General features: G+C 39.2%; 1 protein-coding gene across 1 annotated transcript in view; it reads left to right on the forward strand.

Moving 5' to 3' along the window:
- Positions 1–18,777, forward strand: part of LOC123769684 (sodium-coupled monocarboxylate transporter 1) — a 38,136-nt gene extending 19,359 nt beyond the window's left edge. Inside the window, exons 7-12 of the mRNA XM_069308693.1 lie at positions 1,898–2,116; positions 2,292–2,410; positions 6,440–6,594; positions 8,837–9,060; positions 14,062–14,162; positions 16,630–18,777. Of these exons, the coding sequence (XP_069164794.1) occupies positions 1,898–2,116; positions 2,292–2,410; positions 6,440–6,594; positions 8,837–9,060; positions 14,062–14,162; positions 16,630–17,084 (1,273 nt within the window). The 3' untranslated portion in view covers positions 17,085–18,777. The remainder of the gene's footprint in view (positions 1–1,897; positions 2,117–2,291; positions 2,411–6,439; positions 6,595–8,836; positions 9,061–14,061; positions 14,163–16,629) is intronic.
- The last annotated feature ends 318 nt before the right edge of the window (positions 18,778–19,095 follow it).

Consider the following 19,095-nt stretch of genomic DNA (forward strand, 5'->3'; position numbering starts at 1 on the left):
CGATAAAAATGTTAAATAAGGTGTCCTTGAGCTGGTAATGTTCGCTAAGGATCAGTCACTTGTTCACTCAATTGTAAACAAACGCGGAGTGCCGCTGGGCTTTGTTGGTGGGCGCTTCACTCCCCCCATCGCCCTGCCATGCTCTCTGTGCACGGTAGCCTTCTATGAATATTGATTGATTATTTTTACAGTCTAGACTTATGATTAAGATAAGATGTGGTTATAATATAATTAGATATAAGATTTAAAGATTATAAGTAGTATTTGAAAGTACCACTGAATCTTATTAAGGATTTGATATTAATCTACCGGATGTTGAATAAATGTTCCAATAGTTTTTTAATTAACAAAACCTTCTAGAAGCTTCTGGATCCTTGAGAGATCATGTACAAAGTCACGTAGGCATCAAAAGGGCCCCTGTTGCGTACGTGTTCATGGTGCCATTGTCATCCAGGATCAAGCTATATAATGAATCTATAATGATCCTAATATGATTTTGATACGATTTAGATATGATTTTGATATGATATAGAAATTATACATTTCTTAGATGATTATTAGATATGGTGGGTAAAAATTTCCCACACAGGACACCCAGAGCTCTACATGGATACCCAACACCACCCAGGAAACCCAGAGCTCTACATGGATACCCAACACCACCCAGGAAACCCAGAGCTCTACATGGATACCCAACACCACCCAGGACACCCAGAGCTTTACATGGATACCCAACACCACCCAGGACACCCAGAGCTCTACATGGATACCCAACACCATAGGGATTGTTAAACAATATGAAAACTTTAGGTCTGTGCGATCAGCCTGTGCACCATGATGGTCGTCCACAGCATGTGTGCACCATGAGGGTCGTCCTCAGCAAGCGTGCAAAATGACTGTGATTCAAAAGTCAGCTGGAAAAATCCCCTTCTCACACCAGATGCCAGCATGACCCATTAGTGTGACACGTGTTCCATTCCCATGCACGTGACACGTGTTTCATTCCCATGCACGTGACACGTGTTTCATTCCCATGCACGTGACACGTGTTCCATTCCCTTACGCGGCTCCGTTGCTTTTCTCCTCAATATATCACATTGCTATGTGCTCACTCTCAGTTTCCTGTGGGATAGCTATGCTCTGGTACAGTTTTAAATATTTTCATTGGGTTTGTTTGGTGTTGGGATGAAAGAATATCAACCACTGGACTGTGATTAGTTAAGGCCTCCACAAGAGCTTACTGACCATCCAGCAAGTATATTTTAGTCCAAAGCATTGTCAATGATAATGGTAAACTGTTAGAGTATATACTCTGAGAAAATGGGCACACCCCTTCTGACTTTATTTAATCTGAATATATATTCATTTAGCTTTACCGCAGACTACTCTTCTTTATATAAATCATAGTGTATCCTTTATTTTCTGATAAGAATACTTTGAATACTATCAGTTTTAAAACATCTCGTACGAGTAACATATACCTTGCCCTAGTAACACTATATTATTCAAACTAATCCATATATTATTTAAGATATCTTAAATTAAACCATGCAAAACTTCCTCAGACTCAGCAATTAAGTCAACAACAAATCAGAACTTCAGACAGCATGTAGTACTTTATTTTTAATCCTTGAACACGACAAATATGAAAGCACTACTAACACTCGCATGAGTGCTTTATATTTATAAAACCTTTAAGTGCAGTTTCAGTTCTGACCTCAAATGCCTCTTCGAGGGGCTACAACGAACCCATAGACACCACACAACAAACTAATATGTATTGACATTCAATGAGTCCGATTAACTCAAGCAGAAATGACGTGCAAATAGAGGTACCTAATTAGTAGAATTATCATTATTATTATTAACTTAGAGCCTTCTCTTGCCTCCTCTGCAGCTTGTGCATGTTGTTCATAGTGGGTTCGTTGATGCTGTGGAGTGTCTTCTATATCTCTGGCCTCGTCGCTTATGCCGTGTATAGCGACTGTGATCCGCTCACCTCGGGAAGAATTGAAAAGCCTGACCAGATCATGCCTTACCTGGTGGCGGACAAGCTGAGGCACCTGAAGGGTATGTCTGGCCTGTTTGTGGCCGCGGTGTATGGCGGCGCCCTCAGGTCAGTTACTCAACCACCTCACATTTTCCTCTGGAAATTTTTGAAATATATACATTCACCTTGCATGATATATTGTTAATATTGAGACCACTTAGCTGTTGAGGGTGTGCTAATTAGGGTATTTGGGTGCTCCTTATCGTGAGACTAAGATGTTGCTCATCTTTACCTAAAACAGTTCGCTGTCATCACAGGGGAATTCAATAGCCTGCGTCATCTGGGTGGACTTCCTCAAGGACAGACCTAACTTTAAGAACATCAGCAATCGCAACTCCACCAACATTGTCAAGCTCTTGTGTAATTATATATACCTTGATTTTACGGGAAGAATTTGCCAATAATTTATGTTAATGTGCCTATTGACAAATTAATAATTAAACAATTAGTGTAATTGATAAATTAACTCTCCAAAATTTATTCCTTATTTCTGGTCGGACGCCTGAACGCGTTTCGTAATGCTTATTACATTTTCAAAGACTTAGTTTACACATAAAATACATTCATACTTATACTCATTTTGGGTGAGGTGATATGGCCCGAAAGTTTTGGGTGAGGTGACAGAGCTATGATAGAACACGAATCAAAGGGTAAAAATTGGGTATGAAGACAGAAAACATGAAGACAGCACCATTTGGTTAGGGAGACATCTCCCGTCAAGCAGGGTGCAGTCGCGCCTCCACAGATCTCCAGTATCAGCTCTTGATAATGGTAATGGCTCAAAAGCGCCACCACTTACGGGCTATTCATGTCCGTGCCACCTCTTGGCACGGACATCTTTAATCTTTAATGATTAATCTTTATCAATCAATCAATGAAGACAGTGAAACATAAGACAGAACATGAAACAATGGGATAAGAACATAAGAATGGAAGTAACTGCAGAGGGTCTATTGGCCCATACTTCCTCTTGCAGCTTCTATGTTGGTTCAGAGTCTTGAAGTGGGTAGAATATAGTTGTGCATTAATTGGCTGTTGATTGCTGGTCTTGACTTTTTGATGTGTAGTGCCTCGCTGATGTCGAGTCTCCTACTATCACTGTATTTATCGATGATTTCTGTGTTGCTTGTTAAGATTTCTCAGGTGATGGTCTGGTTGTGAGAAGAGATTATATGTTCCTTGATGGAGCCCTGTTGTTTATGCATTGTTAGTCGCCTGGAAAGAGACGTTGTCTTGCCTATATACTGAGTTCTTTGGGGCTTACAGTCCCCAAGGGGGCATGTGAAGGCATATACAACGTTGGTTTCATTCAGGGCGTTTTGTTTGGTATCTGGGGAGTTTTTCATAAAAAAATTACATCTAGTACTGGGGCCCCTGCGAAAGGGGGATGGAACTTACATAGATGACAACAAAGAAATGAGCAAAATACTGAGGAATCAATATGACTGTCTTTAGCAACCCACTAAACACACTGAAGATTCATAATCCAAATGAATTTTTCATGGATTTGATACCAGCATCAAAACATATATCAGATATCACCCTATCCCTACTGGATTTCGAAGAAGCCATAGACAGTATGCCTATGCACTCTGCATCAGGCCCTGATTCTTGGACCTCTATATTCATCAAGAACTGTAAAAAAACACTATCGCTGGCCCTTCACATTCTTTGGAGACAGAATGAATGTCTCCATTCTAGATACTGGCGTTATCCCTGACATACTAGAAAGACCTTAAGACCTAACCTTTAAAGAACACAATAAAGTAGCCGTCACAACTACAAGAAAAATGATAGGTTGAGTGTCAAATAATAACAAGAACCTTTCACACTAGAGATGCTCATCCGATGATGATATCTTTCAAGACGCTAGTGCTCTCTAGAGTGGAATACTGTTGCACAATGACAACGCCTTTCAAAGTTGGTGAAATTGCTTACCTGGAGAGCGTGCAGAGATCCTTTACTGCTTGAATCCACTCAGTAAAACATCTAAACTACTGCGACCGACTTAAAGGTCTAAATCTGTATTCTCTTGAGCGTAAGCGGGAGAGATACATAATAATTTACACGTGGAAAATATTAGAGGGGCTGGTCCCAAACCTGCACACAGAAATAACACCACATAAGACCAGAAGGCATGGCAGGATGTGCAGAATACCCCGTTGAAAAGCAGAGGTGCAAATAGGTACTCTGAGAGAGAACTATCAACATTAGAGGCCCGAGACTGTTCAACACGCTTCCACTATACATAAGAGACATAACTGGCCCACCCTTCACAGTGTTCAAGAAAGAACTTGATAAACACCTTCAAAGGCTACCTGATCAACCAGGGAGTGACGCATACGTCAGGCTGTGAGCAGCTGCGTCCAACAGCCTGGTTGACCAGTCCAGCAACGAGGAGGCCTGGTCGAGGACCGGGCCGCGGGGATGCTAAGCCCCGAAACCATCTCAAGGTAAGGTAACCTCAAGGTATGGTTCCTGCCCTATATCTGAGGAGCTGGAGGAACTCCACAACCTGTGACAAGTAGTCTTGTACCCTGCATGTAACCCTTTTTGTGTAATGAAATTTTAAAATAAAGTGAGATATAAATTAACCTAAAAGTGGTACCACCTATGGTGCAAGCGTAGGGACTCATAGCCTCGGAGAAGAAAATAAAGAGTATTCAGGGAAGACCTTGTGGATCTTCACTGAACACTCTGATATTTTCTTCTCCTACTATATATTTGTGAGATATATATACCGTACACACATACAAAAAGAATAGGGGTGGTAGGAGAAGAAAATATAAAAGTGTTTAGTGAGGATCCACAAAGTCTTCTCAGAGTACTCTTTATTTTCTTCACCGAGGCTATGGGTCCCTACACTTGCACGAGAGGTCGGCCTCTCGTGCAATATATATATATATATATATATATATATATATGTCGTACCTAATAGCCAGAACGCACTTCTCAGCCTACTATTCAAGGCCCGATTTGCCTAATAAGCCAAGTTTTCATGAATTAATGTTTTTTCGTCAACCTAACCTACCTAACCTAACCTAACCTAGCTTTTTTTGGCTACCTAACCTAACCTTACCTATAAATATAGGTTAGGTTAGGTTAGGTAGGGTTGGTTAGGTTCGGTCATATATCTACGTTAATTTTAACTCCAATAAAAAAAAATTGACCTCATACATAGAGAAAAGTGTTGCTTTATCATTTCATAAGAAAAAAATTATAGTAAATATATTAATTCAGGAAAACTTGGCTTATTAGGCAAATCGGGCCTTAAATAGTAGGCTGAGAAGTGAATTCTGGCTACTAGGTACGACATATATATATATACGAAATTTGATATGATTTCATCAACCCTTCCTCCGAATAGACAGTATGTTTTAATACTAAATGTAATAAGTACATTCCTGACTGTCTGCATAGTATATAATAACAACTAATTATGCTGTTATATTTACCGCCCTATATACCCTCCTAATTTTGTATTAATACACCTAAGATTATTAGGTTGAAGTTCTAGTGTTCGATTCTGTATACACAAGTTTTAAATACAAAGAATTTCTTTTTCAGTTTCATTAAACAAGAGATTTTATACAGAATTTGAAAATATTTTGAGTTACTTAATAATTTATTGAAAGACTTTACTTTTGTTTTATTAGTTTTATAAAATTATAATATCAATGTAGGTATACGTTAAGTATTAATTGTAATTAAGAAGCAATAAATGCTATGTATATGCTTGTCCTCCTACACGCCCAAGGTTAGGTTAGGTCGTAGTTTTCTATACAACTTTTCAGGTAAACTCTAATATTCACATTTTTTTGGTGCGATGCTGGTTATTATGTGTATTTATGTACTATGTACTATGCTGATAGTCAGGATTGTACTTAATACATTTTGTATTAAAATGTACTGTCTATTCGGAGGATGGGCTGAATTTCATATAATGTCTAACAACATAATTTCATATTGTGAAAAGTAAGCAAAATTCCACAGTTGAAAATAAGTAAAAACATTGAATAGGCATATTACATATTTCAACAGTCTCCTTGAAGTAAGTATCGCTGAATCAAAGAAACGCTTAGTCAGCTTTTATACTCCCACTGGGCGTCTTACTCTTGCTAATTTAAAACATATGCTTATGATTAGTGTAAGACCTTTCTCTCTCATTTCTACTTCCATATTTACTTTATGCTCTTCAAATTCATTACAAAAGAATATTTCATTCAATTATAAAAACAATGACAATAAGATGAAAAATAAGTACATTAATGCCAGTCATCACAACATATCTCAATGAGCAGAAGGGTAAAGCTAGAGGGAAAAAACCACTCTCACACATAATAACAAAATATAATCCTAAGTGTCTTCTCTTGGTATGGATGTGGGCAGCAACCATCACAGGAGTGGTGGCCATATTCCTGGGGCTGCTGGTGGGCAATCTGGGCACCATCTTCCACGTGACGAATGCGCTGATGAGTGTTATTAGGGGCCCCCTCATTGGCATGTTCTTGGTGGGTATCTGTGCTCCATGGGTCAGTAAAAAGGTAAATAGTATTCTTGTTTGTTGGTTATGATAGAGGCCTTCGTTTTTGTGTTTGGAGAAACAGTTGTTATTTTGCTTCATTTTAATGCATTTAAGATGTTTATATGGTCAAATAACCACTTACCCATCTTTATTAATTTCAGCATGGTGAGGTCTTGTTAACTCACCTCTATATATTCAGGGTCCAGCCTCATAGCAAACCTTTGCACGTCTAGTATTTTTTTAGGGATTTCCTAATAAGGTTACACATTTCAGTAAGGGTCTAGCATAGGTATAATGAAACTTCAGGAAAACTTCCTTGTCCAGGATCTTGAAGTTTGCAAATATTTATAAATGTGGGGAAAACCACAGTGAAATGGGAAAGGAGCTGAAACGCAGAAACCTATCGATGTTGCCACAAACTATAAAACAGAAGAAGAAATCATATGTCTACTAACTTAAACGTTGATGCCCAGTGTGCAGGGAACAAAGAACTTGGAAATTTAAATTACAAAAAATTCTATCAATGGCACACGACCTGTTTTATTTTCATTCATAATATAACTTCATGATTGTCTACTTCAAGATCTTTTTTACTTCTCTTACTAAAGTAAATGCTTCTCATCCCAATATTAAATATCATTACTTGATTCTGCTTTAAAAGTAGAGTTATTTTTCAGTGAAAAATTTCAGGTAATGTACTTAAGTGTAGTGACATTGAGGACCTTAAACAATGTACAGGTACAAAATGCAATCCATAGCAAAAACCCACACAGCCACCTGCGCCCCTAGTGTGTGTGTGTGTGTGTGTATGTGTATGTGTGTGTGTATGTATGTGTGATTTGCTGTTTGTGTACGTGGTTTGTGATGTTTGTGTCCCATGGTGTGTGATATTCTGGTGTGAGTATGTGTGTGTGTGTGTGGAAAGTACTGATATGTAAACATTATATATAAACACTGTTGGTGTGTATGGGAGGCTCTGAGAGTGAAATGTGAGCTGTCTTGAGGTCAGAAATGGTTTGCGGTTTGACCCTCAGCTAGGGCCTGTAGCCAGCCAGTGTTCCCCTCCCTCTCAGTACTACAGCACGTCATGCAGTCACTCGCCCAGTCTCCTGTCCACCCATGTCTCTGTCTCTCGCCTAGTCTCTCTGTTTCCTTCTGTCTCTCTCTCTATCTATGCCTCTTCTCTTTTCTGCCATTGTCTGTGTCTGTCTCTCTCCTCGCTCTATCTCTGTCTCTGTGTCTTTGCCGCTGTCTCTGTCCTCTCTCTGACTTTACCTCTCTCTCTGTCTCTGTATCCTTCTCTGTCTCTGTGTCTTTAGCCTTCTCTTCCTGTCTCTGTCTATGTCCGTATATTTCTCTTTATCTTTGTCGCCCTCTATCTCACACTGTCTGTGTCTCTTTCCTCTCAGTCTCACTGTTTTTGTCTCACAGTCTCTGTTTCACTGTTTTTGTCTCACAGTCTCTGTTTCACTGTCTCTGTCTCTCTCCATCTCTATCTATCTGTCTTTGTCAATGATTCCTTCTACCTCCGTCTTTCTAACTGTCACTGTTGCTCTCTCTCTCTCTCTCTCTCTCTCTCTCTCTCTCTCTCTCTCTCTCTCTCTCTCTCTCTCTCTCTCTCTCTCTCTCTCTCTCTCTCTCTCTCTCTCTCTCTCTTTGTTTATTTCGTATCTTCTTTTTCTGTCTCTCACTCTTTGTTTCTCTGCTCTCTCTTCTTTCTGTCTCTGCATCTCTCTCTCCTTTTCTTCCTGGTTTGTCTCTAACTTTCTAAATGCATTACAAATAATTGTACCTAATAATTCCAATAATTAATAATTAGAATTATCGTTTTAAAAAACTTTTCTCTAAAACGTTATATCATAACATTAAAAACACGTTTTATTAAAACATTATGACCTCATGTTTTATTATTGTTTTTACAAATTCTCAAAACACGTGTATAAAACGAAATTTAAAACGTGAATAAACCAATAAAATCTGGTTTTTAGAACATTTAGAACACGAGAAAATGTTTGATGGTATATGGTTTCAAACCATCACAAATATCTAGTAAACTCTCCAGGTGATTTGAGAAAGGGGGGGGAGGGATTGTGGTTTCTCATGGTAATGGATTGGGTCTGAGGATGAGCTCAGTGTCTGACATAAAAACAACACCTATGGTTCCTTCATTAATGATAATAAACTTTCCTTAATTATGTGTGTATGAATGAATAAGACTATAAGAACTTCAGATAAATACCGGATTTTGGACCCTTTTGCAGGGCGCCGTGGTGGGCTTCTTCCTGGCAAACGTGTTCAGCGTGTGGCTGATGGTTGGCAAGTTTATGAGAGGTGGCGGCAGCCCAGAGCAACTGCCCCTCTCCACTCACGGCTGTCCGGAGAGTCTACATAATAATACACTCAGCGTCAGCCTCAATCACACCCTCTTCACCGTCATCGACTCCGACTTCGGCATCCTCAACCACACACGCACCCTTGCACCTAAGTCAGTCACATTCCTCCACTTTAATTTTCCTGCTCATTTAGTTAATTTTATTTTTGCCTTGAAAATGTCACCCCTGTATTTACTAAACAAAAACTTATCATTATCTCTGCATCTTAACAACTCTATATAGGTGAGGAGGACAAGTTGACTAGGTTAGTTGTCAATGAGGAAGTTATATCAATATAAAAATTCAAGCCAGGTTCCGGGGGGTTGGTAAAATGTATTTGTCCGGGTTCTTGGAGAATGCAAAGAGCTTATTTTGCCAATGACTTACATTTATATAAGTGAAAATGTAAATGTTCATTTGTTCAAAATCGCTAATCTCCGAAAGTTCTTCACCGATTGCTTTGAAATTTTGACACAATGTTCCATTCGCATCCGAGCAGATTTTTATATACATACTATATAGATATGATGTCTGTGATGGGAAAAAAACATGTTTTTTGAAAAAATGTGTTTTTCATATGAGGAAAATCTTCGAAACCTCTTTACCGATTGCTTTGAAAATTTGACACAGCGTTGCATTCAAATAGGCGCGTTTTTTTATATACCTACTATATATATGCCTCACCCATGACAGGAATAAACATACTTTGTTTTTAAAAATAGCGCCATCTGTTGGACGTAAGAACAACACACGCTATAATCTCTAAAAGTTCTTCACTGATCGTTTCGAAATTTGGACACAACGTTCCATTCGAATACGCGCATGTTATTATATACCTACTATATAGATGCCACACCTATGACAGGTAGAAACATGCTTTAAAAAAAAAAATCTGTTGCATGTAATTGCAACACAGGCTATACTAAATATGTTACAATTCCATTTCAATGTTTCCGATTGCATTGATAAATTGAATTTTCATAGATTTTGATTTATTTTCATTTTGATTTAATTATTTTGTGTGACATTGAGTTGCAATTCTGCGGTGTTGTTTACCATACCGTTCATTTCGCGAGTATAAGTATAGATGCCACACCTGTGACAGGTAAAATGATGCTTTTTCTGAAAAACAGCGCCATCTGTTGGACATAGGAGCAACACACGCTATACCAAATATGTTACGTTTCCATCTCAATGTTTTCAATTCCATTGATAAATTAAATTTTCATAGATTTTGATTTATTTTCATTTTGATTTAATTATTTTGTGTGACATTGTGTTGGAATTGAGTTGTGTTGTTTACCACACTGTTCATTTTGTGGCCATAGTTTACTTTTTTATTTTTTCATTGTTTTTCATTTCGTTTTAAAGTGTTTTTCTTATATTTCAGTGATGGGAACATGAGATCATTTGATGTTCTCAATTTTCTGATAGGAACATCAGACCATTTGGGAATGCATCAGACAAGGGAGTGGGGAATGGTGGGGAGAAGGAGGAGACGGAAGTGAGGGATGGTGGGGAGAACATGGTGACAGGGGAGGGGGTAATGGAGAGGACGACGAGAAGACGGGGGACATAGGGATGGTGAGGACGAAGGGACTGGGGGGAATGGAAAATAGTGGGGAGGGCAAGGGATAGGGGAATGGGGGATGATGGAGAAGACAAGGGGACAGGGGGTGGGGGGAATGGTAGGGAGGACGAGGGGGAGGAGGTGGAATGGTAGGGAGGGGAAGTGGAAGATGGTGGGGAGGACGAGGGAATGGGGGAGGAATGGTTGGAAGGACAAGGGGATGGTTGGTAGGACAAGGGAATAGTGGAGTGGGGGATGGTGGGGAAGACAAGGAGTCGGGGGAGGGGGGAATGGTTGGGAGGACGAGAGGTCAGGTAGTCGAAAAGCAATTAATTCATGAAAACTTGGCTTATTAGGCAAATCGGGCCGTGCATAGTAGGCTGAGAAGTGCGTTCTGGCTAGTAGGTACGCCATATATATATATATATATATATATATATATATATATATATATATATATATATATTTTTTTATATATATATATATATGTTGTACCTAGTAGCCAGAACGTCGTACTATGCAAGGGCCGATTTGCCTAATAAGCCAAGTTTTCCTGAATTAATATATTTACCCTATTTTTTCTTATGAAATGATAAAGCTACCCATTTCATTATGTATGAGGACAATTTATTTTTATTGGAGTTAAAATTAACGTAGACATATGACCGAACCTATCCAACCCTACCTAACCTAACCTAACCTATCTTTATAGGTTAGGTTAGGTAGCTGAAAAAGTTAGGTTAGATTAGGTTTGGTAGGTTAGGTAGTCGAAAAACAATTAATTCATGAAAACTTGGCTTATTAGGCAAATCGGGCCTTGTATAGTAGGCTGAGAAGTGCGTTCTGGCTACTAAGTACGACATATGTTTATATATATATATATATATATATATATATATATATATATATATATATATATATATATATATATATATATATATACATATATATATATATATATATATATATATATATATATATATATATATATATATATATATATATATATATTATTAAATATGACCGAAAAAGTAAGATTAATAATTCTAACACGAATTTTCTCAATCTTTCGTACATTTCGCGTACATAAAGAGGCACCCTTCTTGAGCCCGGATGGGCACATGTATAAGCAAGTAGATGGGGTCGCCATGGGTTCTCCCCTAGGTGTCCTGTTTGCAAACTTCTACATGGGTACCATCGAGCAAAAAGTCTTAGTCGACATGAACTTGAAACCGGCCATATACTGCAGGTATGTTGACGACATTTTTACACAGGTACCTGATGTCAGACATCTGCAGGAGCTGAAGGAGGCATTTGAGCAGAGTTCCGTGCTGCGTTTCACTTACGAGATGGAAAAGGATGGGAAGCTGCCCTTTCTAGATGTAACAGTCATGGAAAAGGGCGGAGATTTCCACACTGCAGTCTACACTAAGGAAACAAACATAGGAATGTGCCTAAATGCCAACAGCGACTGCCCAGACAGGTACAAGAGGAGTGTTGTTAACGCATATGTCGACCGTGCTCTCAGCCACAGCTCAGAATGGAAGCAAGTCGACGAAGAACTCTGTAGGGTAAGGCAGGTCCTAGTCAATAACGGCTTCTCCAATGGTTTCGTCGAAGACATCATAAGAAGGAAAGTGAAAAGCCATGCAACCTCTGAAGAGACAACTAACACAACACCTATACCCCCTATTAGACTATTTTACAGGAACTTCTTTTCCACAGCTCATAAAACGGAGGAAAGGGTCCTGAAAGATATTGTTAATAGAAACGTTATCCCTACAGACAAAAATCAGAGGATACAACAGACGATTTACTATAAAACCAGAAAAACGGCCAGCCTACTCATGAGAAACTCTCCAGACACAAAACAGAACGCTTTAAAAGAGACTAACGTCGTCTATGCCTTCAAATGCCCTCTTGGGGACTGTAAGCTCCAAAAAACCCAGTATATAGGCAAGACAACAACATCCCTTTCTAGGCGTTTAACGATGCATAAGCAACAGGGCTCCATTAAGGAACATATAATCTCCTCCCACAACCAAACCATCGCCAGAGAAATCCTAGTAAACAACACAGAAATCATCGATAGATACAGCGATAGCAGGCGGCTTGACGTTTGCGAGGCACTACACATCAAGAAGTCAACACCAGTAATCAACAGCCAATTATTGCACAACTATATTCTACCCACCTCAAGACTCCGCTCCAATATAGAAGCATCAAGAAATATGGACCAATAGGCTTTCTACAAACACTTCTATTCAATATCCATTGTTTCGTGTTCTGTCTTGTGTTGATGAAATTAATACCCTATTAATACTCTTGTTCTGTCTTGTGTTGATGAGATTAATACCCTATTAATACCACATCTTGTTCTGTCTTGTGTTAATGCCACATCACCCCTTCCACCTCACTCAAATGTAGATATAAAATCGGAGATGCGTAAGTTCTATTCAGTTGTGTATTTGTGAACTAAAGTCTTTGAAAATGTAATAAGTTTTACGAAACGCGCTCGTGTCGCGTCAGACTAGAAATAAAAATGAATTTTGGAGAATTGATTTTTGATTTACCTCCAACAGTGAAACGAAATGTACGAAAGATTGAGAAAATTCGTGTTAGAATTATTAATCTTACTTTTTCGGTCATATTTAATAATATATGTCTACAGGAAAGACTGCTACCAAAATATACTTATATATATATATATATATATATATATATATATATATATATATATATATATATATATATATATATATATATATATATATATATATATATATATATATATATATATATATATATTCTGTATAATTATTCAATAACCGTTTGGCCTATAATCCCTATTAATCATGATTCCTTTATCTTTTTTGCATTCCAATTTTGAAAATTTAACATTGTCTAGCTGATATTTTGTAAGTCTATCATCACTATCTTTCGGCATTAAACTGCATCTGCCACTCTTTCCTCCATTTTAAAAGCCTATAGATGTCGACTTGGAGAAATTTTGTTTCATCCGAATTTATTTCCCGCCCAATCTTTATATTGTCTGTAAATATGTAAATGTTGCCGCTCAGTCCTGTGTTTATAGCATTTATGAAGAGCTTCCTTTATTCCAATGTTATATTTATTCATACTTGGTACAATATTTATGTTTAACGTCATCCCTGTTCCAAGGGATGACGTTAAATGTTCCATGCCTTTATAGCAGCGTCTTGGGTTACAGCTTACCTGCCATTTTATACACAAAATCAGAGACATCAACGCTGACAAGAGATCAACTATCAATCGGGGACAATAACTGTCACTGAGTGACAGTGACTGCCCTCAGAGGGTCTGGGTGGACAGTAGTTGTTGTAAGAGTGACAATGACTGGCCTCAGAAGGTTTGGGTGGACAGTAGCTGTAGTAAGAGTGACAATGACTGGCCTCAGAGGGTTTGGGTGGACAGTAGCTGTAGTAAGAGTGACAATGACTGGCCTGAGAAGGTCTGGGTGGACAGTAACTGGCGTAAGAGTTGTAGTATGTGTAACTGTCCACAGGAGCTCCGGCCACAGCATATATGACATATCCTACTGCTACACCGGCGCCATCGGCATCCTCAGCACCTTCATCTTCAGCTCCATCGTCTCGTTCATTACAGGTATCTCTCTTACTCACAGATGGCTCACTCACCTCTGAGTGAATGAGTCATCTGTCTCCATTCATCCACTCTCTCTTTCCTGTGGGTAACTCTCTTACCTACAAGAAACTCAGTCACTTCTTCCTTCAGAGGTACCTCAACTGCCCAGAACTAACTGCAGTTGCATGTGACAAATATCAAATTGAAATAGACCTAGATATCGGACTCTTTTGTCAATACCCCACATTATTTTAAGACACTTAATGTCTGTTAAGACCTATGATGTGTTTAGAACCGTGAACTGTGTCTATGGACGGCACAGAGCATCCACTGTGCCGTGACGCAGTGTTACTGTGACAGTAACTGCCAGAGTTAGGCTTCCTTGTCCCGGTTCCTACTGTAAACTCGGTGAAAAATATTTGTAGAACACGTTTTTTTCAAATTAAACTATTTTTTCATTAACATGAAGGTACAATATAAAATTTATCTTATTTATTTATTTACTTATAAGTTTATTCATTTATTTACTATCTTGGTATGAAAATGTAAATCCTCGCAAAGCTACATTATGGGTTGTCTTAATATGACAAAAGTAATGAGGGATATATTAGGCATTTGCAGTGATATGTAAGTTATAAATGTTATGAGAGGCGATCATCATATTATACCTGAAGTGTGAGAGTGGTGGGCAGTAGACCAGGCTCACATCCCATGTGTGACCAACCAACCATCCTCATATTATATAATAATAATATTAATAATAAGGAAACAATCAGTAGGAGCCGTGAGGATGATTCGAACAAATGCACTGGGTACTTCCAGACTGATTTTCTCATTGATACATCACATTAATATATGATTTCTTTGTGTAATACTAATAATAATAATAATAATAATAATAATAATAATAATAATAATAATAATAATACACAGAGAGTAATCACACTAACGTGACTACAACAATGAAAAAATCCATAGAGCTGTGATGAGGGTTCGAACCTGTGCGGTGGGTGTTCCCTTGGCTTGACCTTGGGTTGCAGGTGTCTGGAGGCTGGACCTTGGGTGCCTTGAGGTTGAACCTTGGGTGTCTGGATCCAGGAACTTGGGTGCCTGGAGGCTTGGCCTTGGGTGCCTGGAGGCTGGGCCTTGGGTGCCTGGAGGCTTGGCCTTGGGTGCCTGGAGGCTGGGCCTTGGGTGCCTGGAGGCTTGGCCTTGGGTGCCTGGAGGCTGGGCCTTGGGTGCCTGCATCCTGGACTTTGGGTGCCAGGTACCTGGATCCTAGACCTTGAGTGCCTGGAGACAGGACCTTGGGTGCCAGGTGCCTGGATCCTGGGCCTTGGGTGCTGGATCTAGGGTACCTGGAGGCTGGTCCTTGAGTGCCTGGATCATGAACCTTGGGTGCCTGGAGGATGGACTTTGGGTGCCTGGATCTTGGACCTTGGGTGCCTGGATCCTGAAACTTGTGTGCCTGGATCCTTGACCATGAGTGCCTGGAGGCTAGACTTTGGGGTGCCGGGAGGCTGGGCCTTGGGTGCCTGGATCCTGGACTTTGGGTGCATAGAGACTGGACCTTGGGTGCCTGGATCCTGGACTTGGGTGCCTGGATCCTGGACCTTGGGTGCCTGGAGGCTGGACCTTGGGTGCCTGGATCCTGGCTCTTGGGTGCTTGGATCCTGGACGACCTTGGGAGCCTGAAGGCTGGGTGCATAATGGCTTACAATTCTATAAGAAAAATATTGGTTTGATAGTTTTATTTTCAAAGTATTTAGCCAGAAGGTAGCTGGTTATCAATGCCAAAATCGTCGCAGGGTTCAGTATGTGACAATGACATGCTGTTTTCTCTTGAATTACGGTGACCTCCGACCTGACAATGTTGAATATGCACCCCTACATCAATTACTGTCCGAAGTTGAGTTAGACTAGCTCCAAGTATCTGGCCTCCATCCTCCAACAGACATTCGATAAAAAAGAGAAAATTGTTAGGTTCTCAGTTATACAAAATCCACAAATTTTACAGTGGGTCACGACGACAACCGACCTTCTTTTACTGGGAGCACTGGTCCACTCCGACCCACCGATGTTAGTTACCTGCTCCTCTGTAATCACCCTGCAAAATTGAATGAACTAACCCCCAAGCCTCTGGTTTGTAGCCTTGGACAAACAGACAATCAGACATTCTCTTTTATGGATATAGACTTAATAAGAGATATGCAGGTCAGGAGTAATTGTATTAGTTTACTGATATCTGGAAACAGAGGAATCAACAGCTGAAGCCTGATCCAGCAGGCAGAGTAAGTTAGTACACACACCGGCACATTAAGGCTAATTAACACAACGCCACAAATATAAACAACAAAACTAACGAATGGAGCAACAGCATTACAGAAAGTGGGGAATTGTTTAGCTGTACACCTCTTGACTCCGTGTTATGTGATGTATATTGTTAAAAAGAGTGTTGCCATTGAAATAATTATAGGGACATGGACAGGTCCAGTGGCGCCAGAGGAGGTGGACCCGCGAGTGGTGAACGCGACCTGCTTGCGTCTCTACCAGCGACTGTGGGGGCTGGCAGTGGGCAAGTCCACCCACCAGCCCCACAGTGTCTTCACGCCAGCAGAGAGCAAGGCTCAAGTACACGGGCTCTCCACACTCCAGGACACTGACCAGGTCCACAACCAGACCACTGACAAGGCCTACAACCCGGACACTGACCAGGCCCACAACAAGGCCAGTGACCAGGCCCACAACAAGGCCAGTGACCAGGCCCACAACAAGGCCAGTGACCAGGCCCACAACAAGGCCAGTGACCAGGTCCAGGACCAGACCACTGACCACGTCCAAGATCAGACCACTGACCAGGCCCACAAACAGGACACTGGGCAGGTCCTAGACCAGGTCCAGTGTCCAACCCTAGTGACCAGAGTCAGTGATCAGGTCCAGTGAGCATAAAATCAACATCAGACACACCCATTCCCTCCGGAGTCTCAATAGTGCATACTGCGAACGCTCGCTCGTACTAACACACACACTCACTTAAGAGTAAAGGAATCTGCAAAAGACCTATTAGCACATGTAATGTAGTTCCTAGGTTTATCTAACCACTTTCACTCATATACTTTTTCAACATATATATGAAACTTTCCAGTGAGTTTGCTTCTATGATGTTACTTGGAAAATTGTTCCACAGTTCTGCAACCATTTATCTGAACCAGTGTTTGCCTATTTATTTTTTGAACTTAAATGTGTACAAATTCGAATCCAATGTTCCTTATATTGTACGGTGCCCCAAACTGTTCCGCAAAATCCCAGTTGGTTCACACAAAGTCAACACAAAGTTGATGGATAACAATAAAAACTTTTATCTCTGATGCTTCTGGATAAGAATCCTAGTATCCTATTGGCCTTGATCAGAAAATTTATGCATAGTTTTCTTGGCTTTAGATCACAAATAATTATGACTATTATAATTATCAGATTCTATAATTACTTTAATTTCAACTGTAAATTTTAAATAATTTTAATTATAATTGTTATGAATAATAATGATCTGCTGCAATCTGCAGAACTGATGTTTAGACAACATCAGTTCTGCAGACTTCAACGCCTTATATATATATATATATATATATATATATATATATATATATAAAATATTTTCCAAAAATGTTACAACATTAATGGTGCTAACTATTCATCTAGCATATGTCCATTGCGTTTAATACCTTATTATTTCCCCTTGTTACATCCTCTCTAATCTCCCCACCCATATTTATTTAGGCAAACCATCTAACAGACTTATTGGTTCTAGCTTTAGTTATGTTAAGGGAGGCGGGGTTAGGAGAAGTTAGCAATTTCGATGATAATTTAAGCAATTTACTATATCCTACTAAAACCTTAATTCATCTAAATCTAGCAAAGTATACTTATGCTACACAAATTTAACCAAATTCAACCTAGCAAAGCTAAACTAACTAAATATAAGCATCCTATATCCTCAAGCCTATGACACCTCGGTCCATCTATTACATGAGATAGCTATAGCTCGAATCCTAAATAGTTAAATTTACACTATTTTATGAACAGCCTAGTTCATTACCCCTACACTATCTCACCTAACCCAACCCTAGCATATCCAAACCTAGATTTAATTAAAGTTGGCGTAATTTAAACCGCCTCACCTAATTCATCCTAATTTAAGACAAATTACACCAAATATACCCAAAATGATTTGTATCATAGCATAAGCAAAGCCCATTTTACCCAAGTTTTTACCTATTCTATCTACATTTAATGTATTTTTCCAATATCCAACATCCAGTCTTGGCACAACATTCCCAGTCCCAAGAACTATTTCATACAGTTAATGCTGTGTCCATCTAGCTATTTCCATAACCAATCGTGTCTCTCTCTCTTATATATCTGTTCTCATAGTCTGTTAGTTGCATGTTGGTATGTCGTTTTAAAGTACTGTACTGTATGTGTATTAATGTTATGGACTCATAAAACGAGATTGAGACATCCGTTTCCTTACACCTAATGTAACTGTTCAAATAGTGAGTGTTAAAAGGGTAAGAGTTGTCTGTACACTTATCCAAATGATGTTTACATAATAAATAAATACTCCTTTCTAAGACAACTTCATGCATTAATGAATCTATCCAAGACATCAATACTACCTTGTTATTTGTTAAAGCTGGGGTGTTTAAGTGTTTTTGTCATATATAGGCATTTTATTCCTTGTGAAGTAATGTTTAAGCACTTGTTCACTATACACACACGCAGCATTTTTTTTATGTACATCTAGCTTAACACATCCCCCATTTAACATTTATCTAGCTTATATTTCCTCTTACTTTTCCAATAATTTATTGGAAAGTCAATTTTACAGGATCCCGTCCTTATATACGTTCTTAATACATTTGTCAAACTAAGTCTTCTCATTCATCACTTCTAT

Source organism: Procambarus clarkii, chromosome 63 (genome assembly GCF_040958095.1).
Source record: "Procambarus clarkii isolate CNS0578487 chromosome 63, FALCON_Pclarkii_2.0, whole genome shotgun sequence".
NCBI classification, from domain to species: Eukaryota; Metazoa; Arthropoda; class Malacostraca; order Decapoda; family Cambaridae; genus Procambarus; species Procambarus clarkii.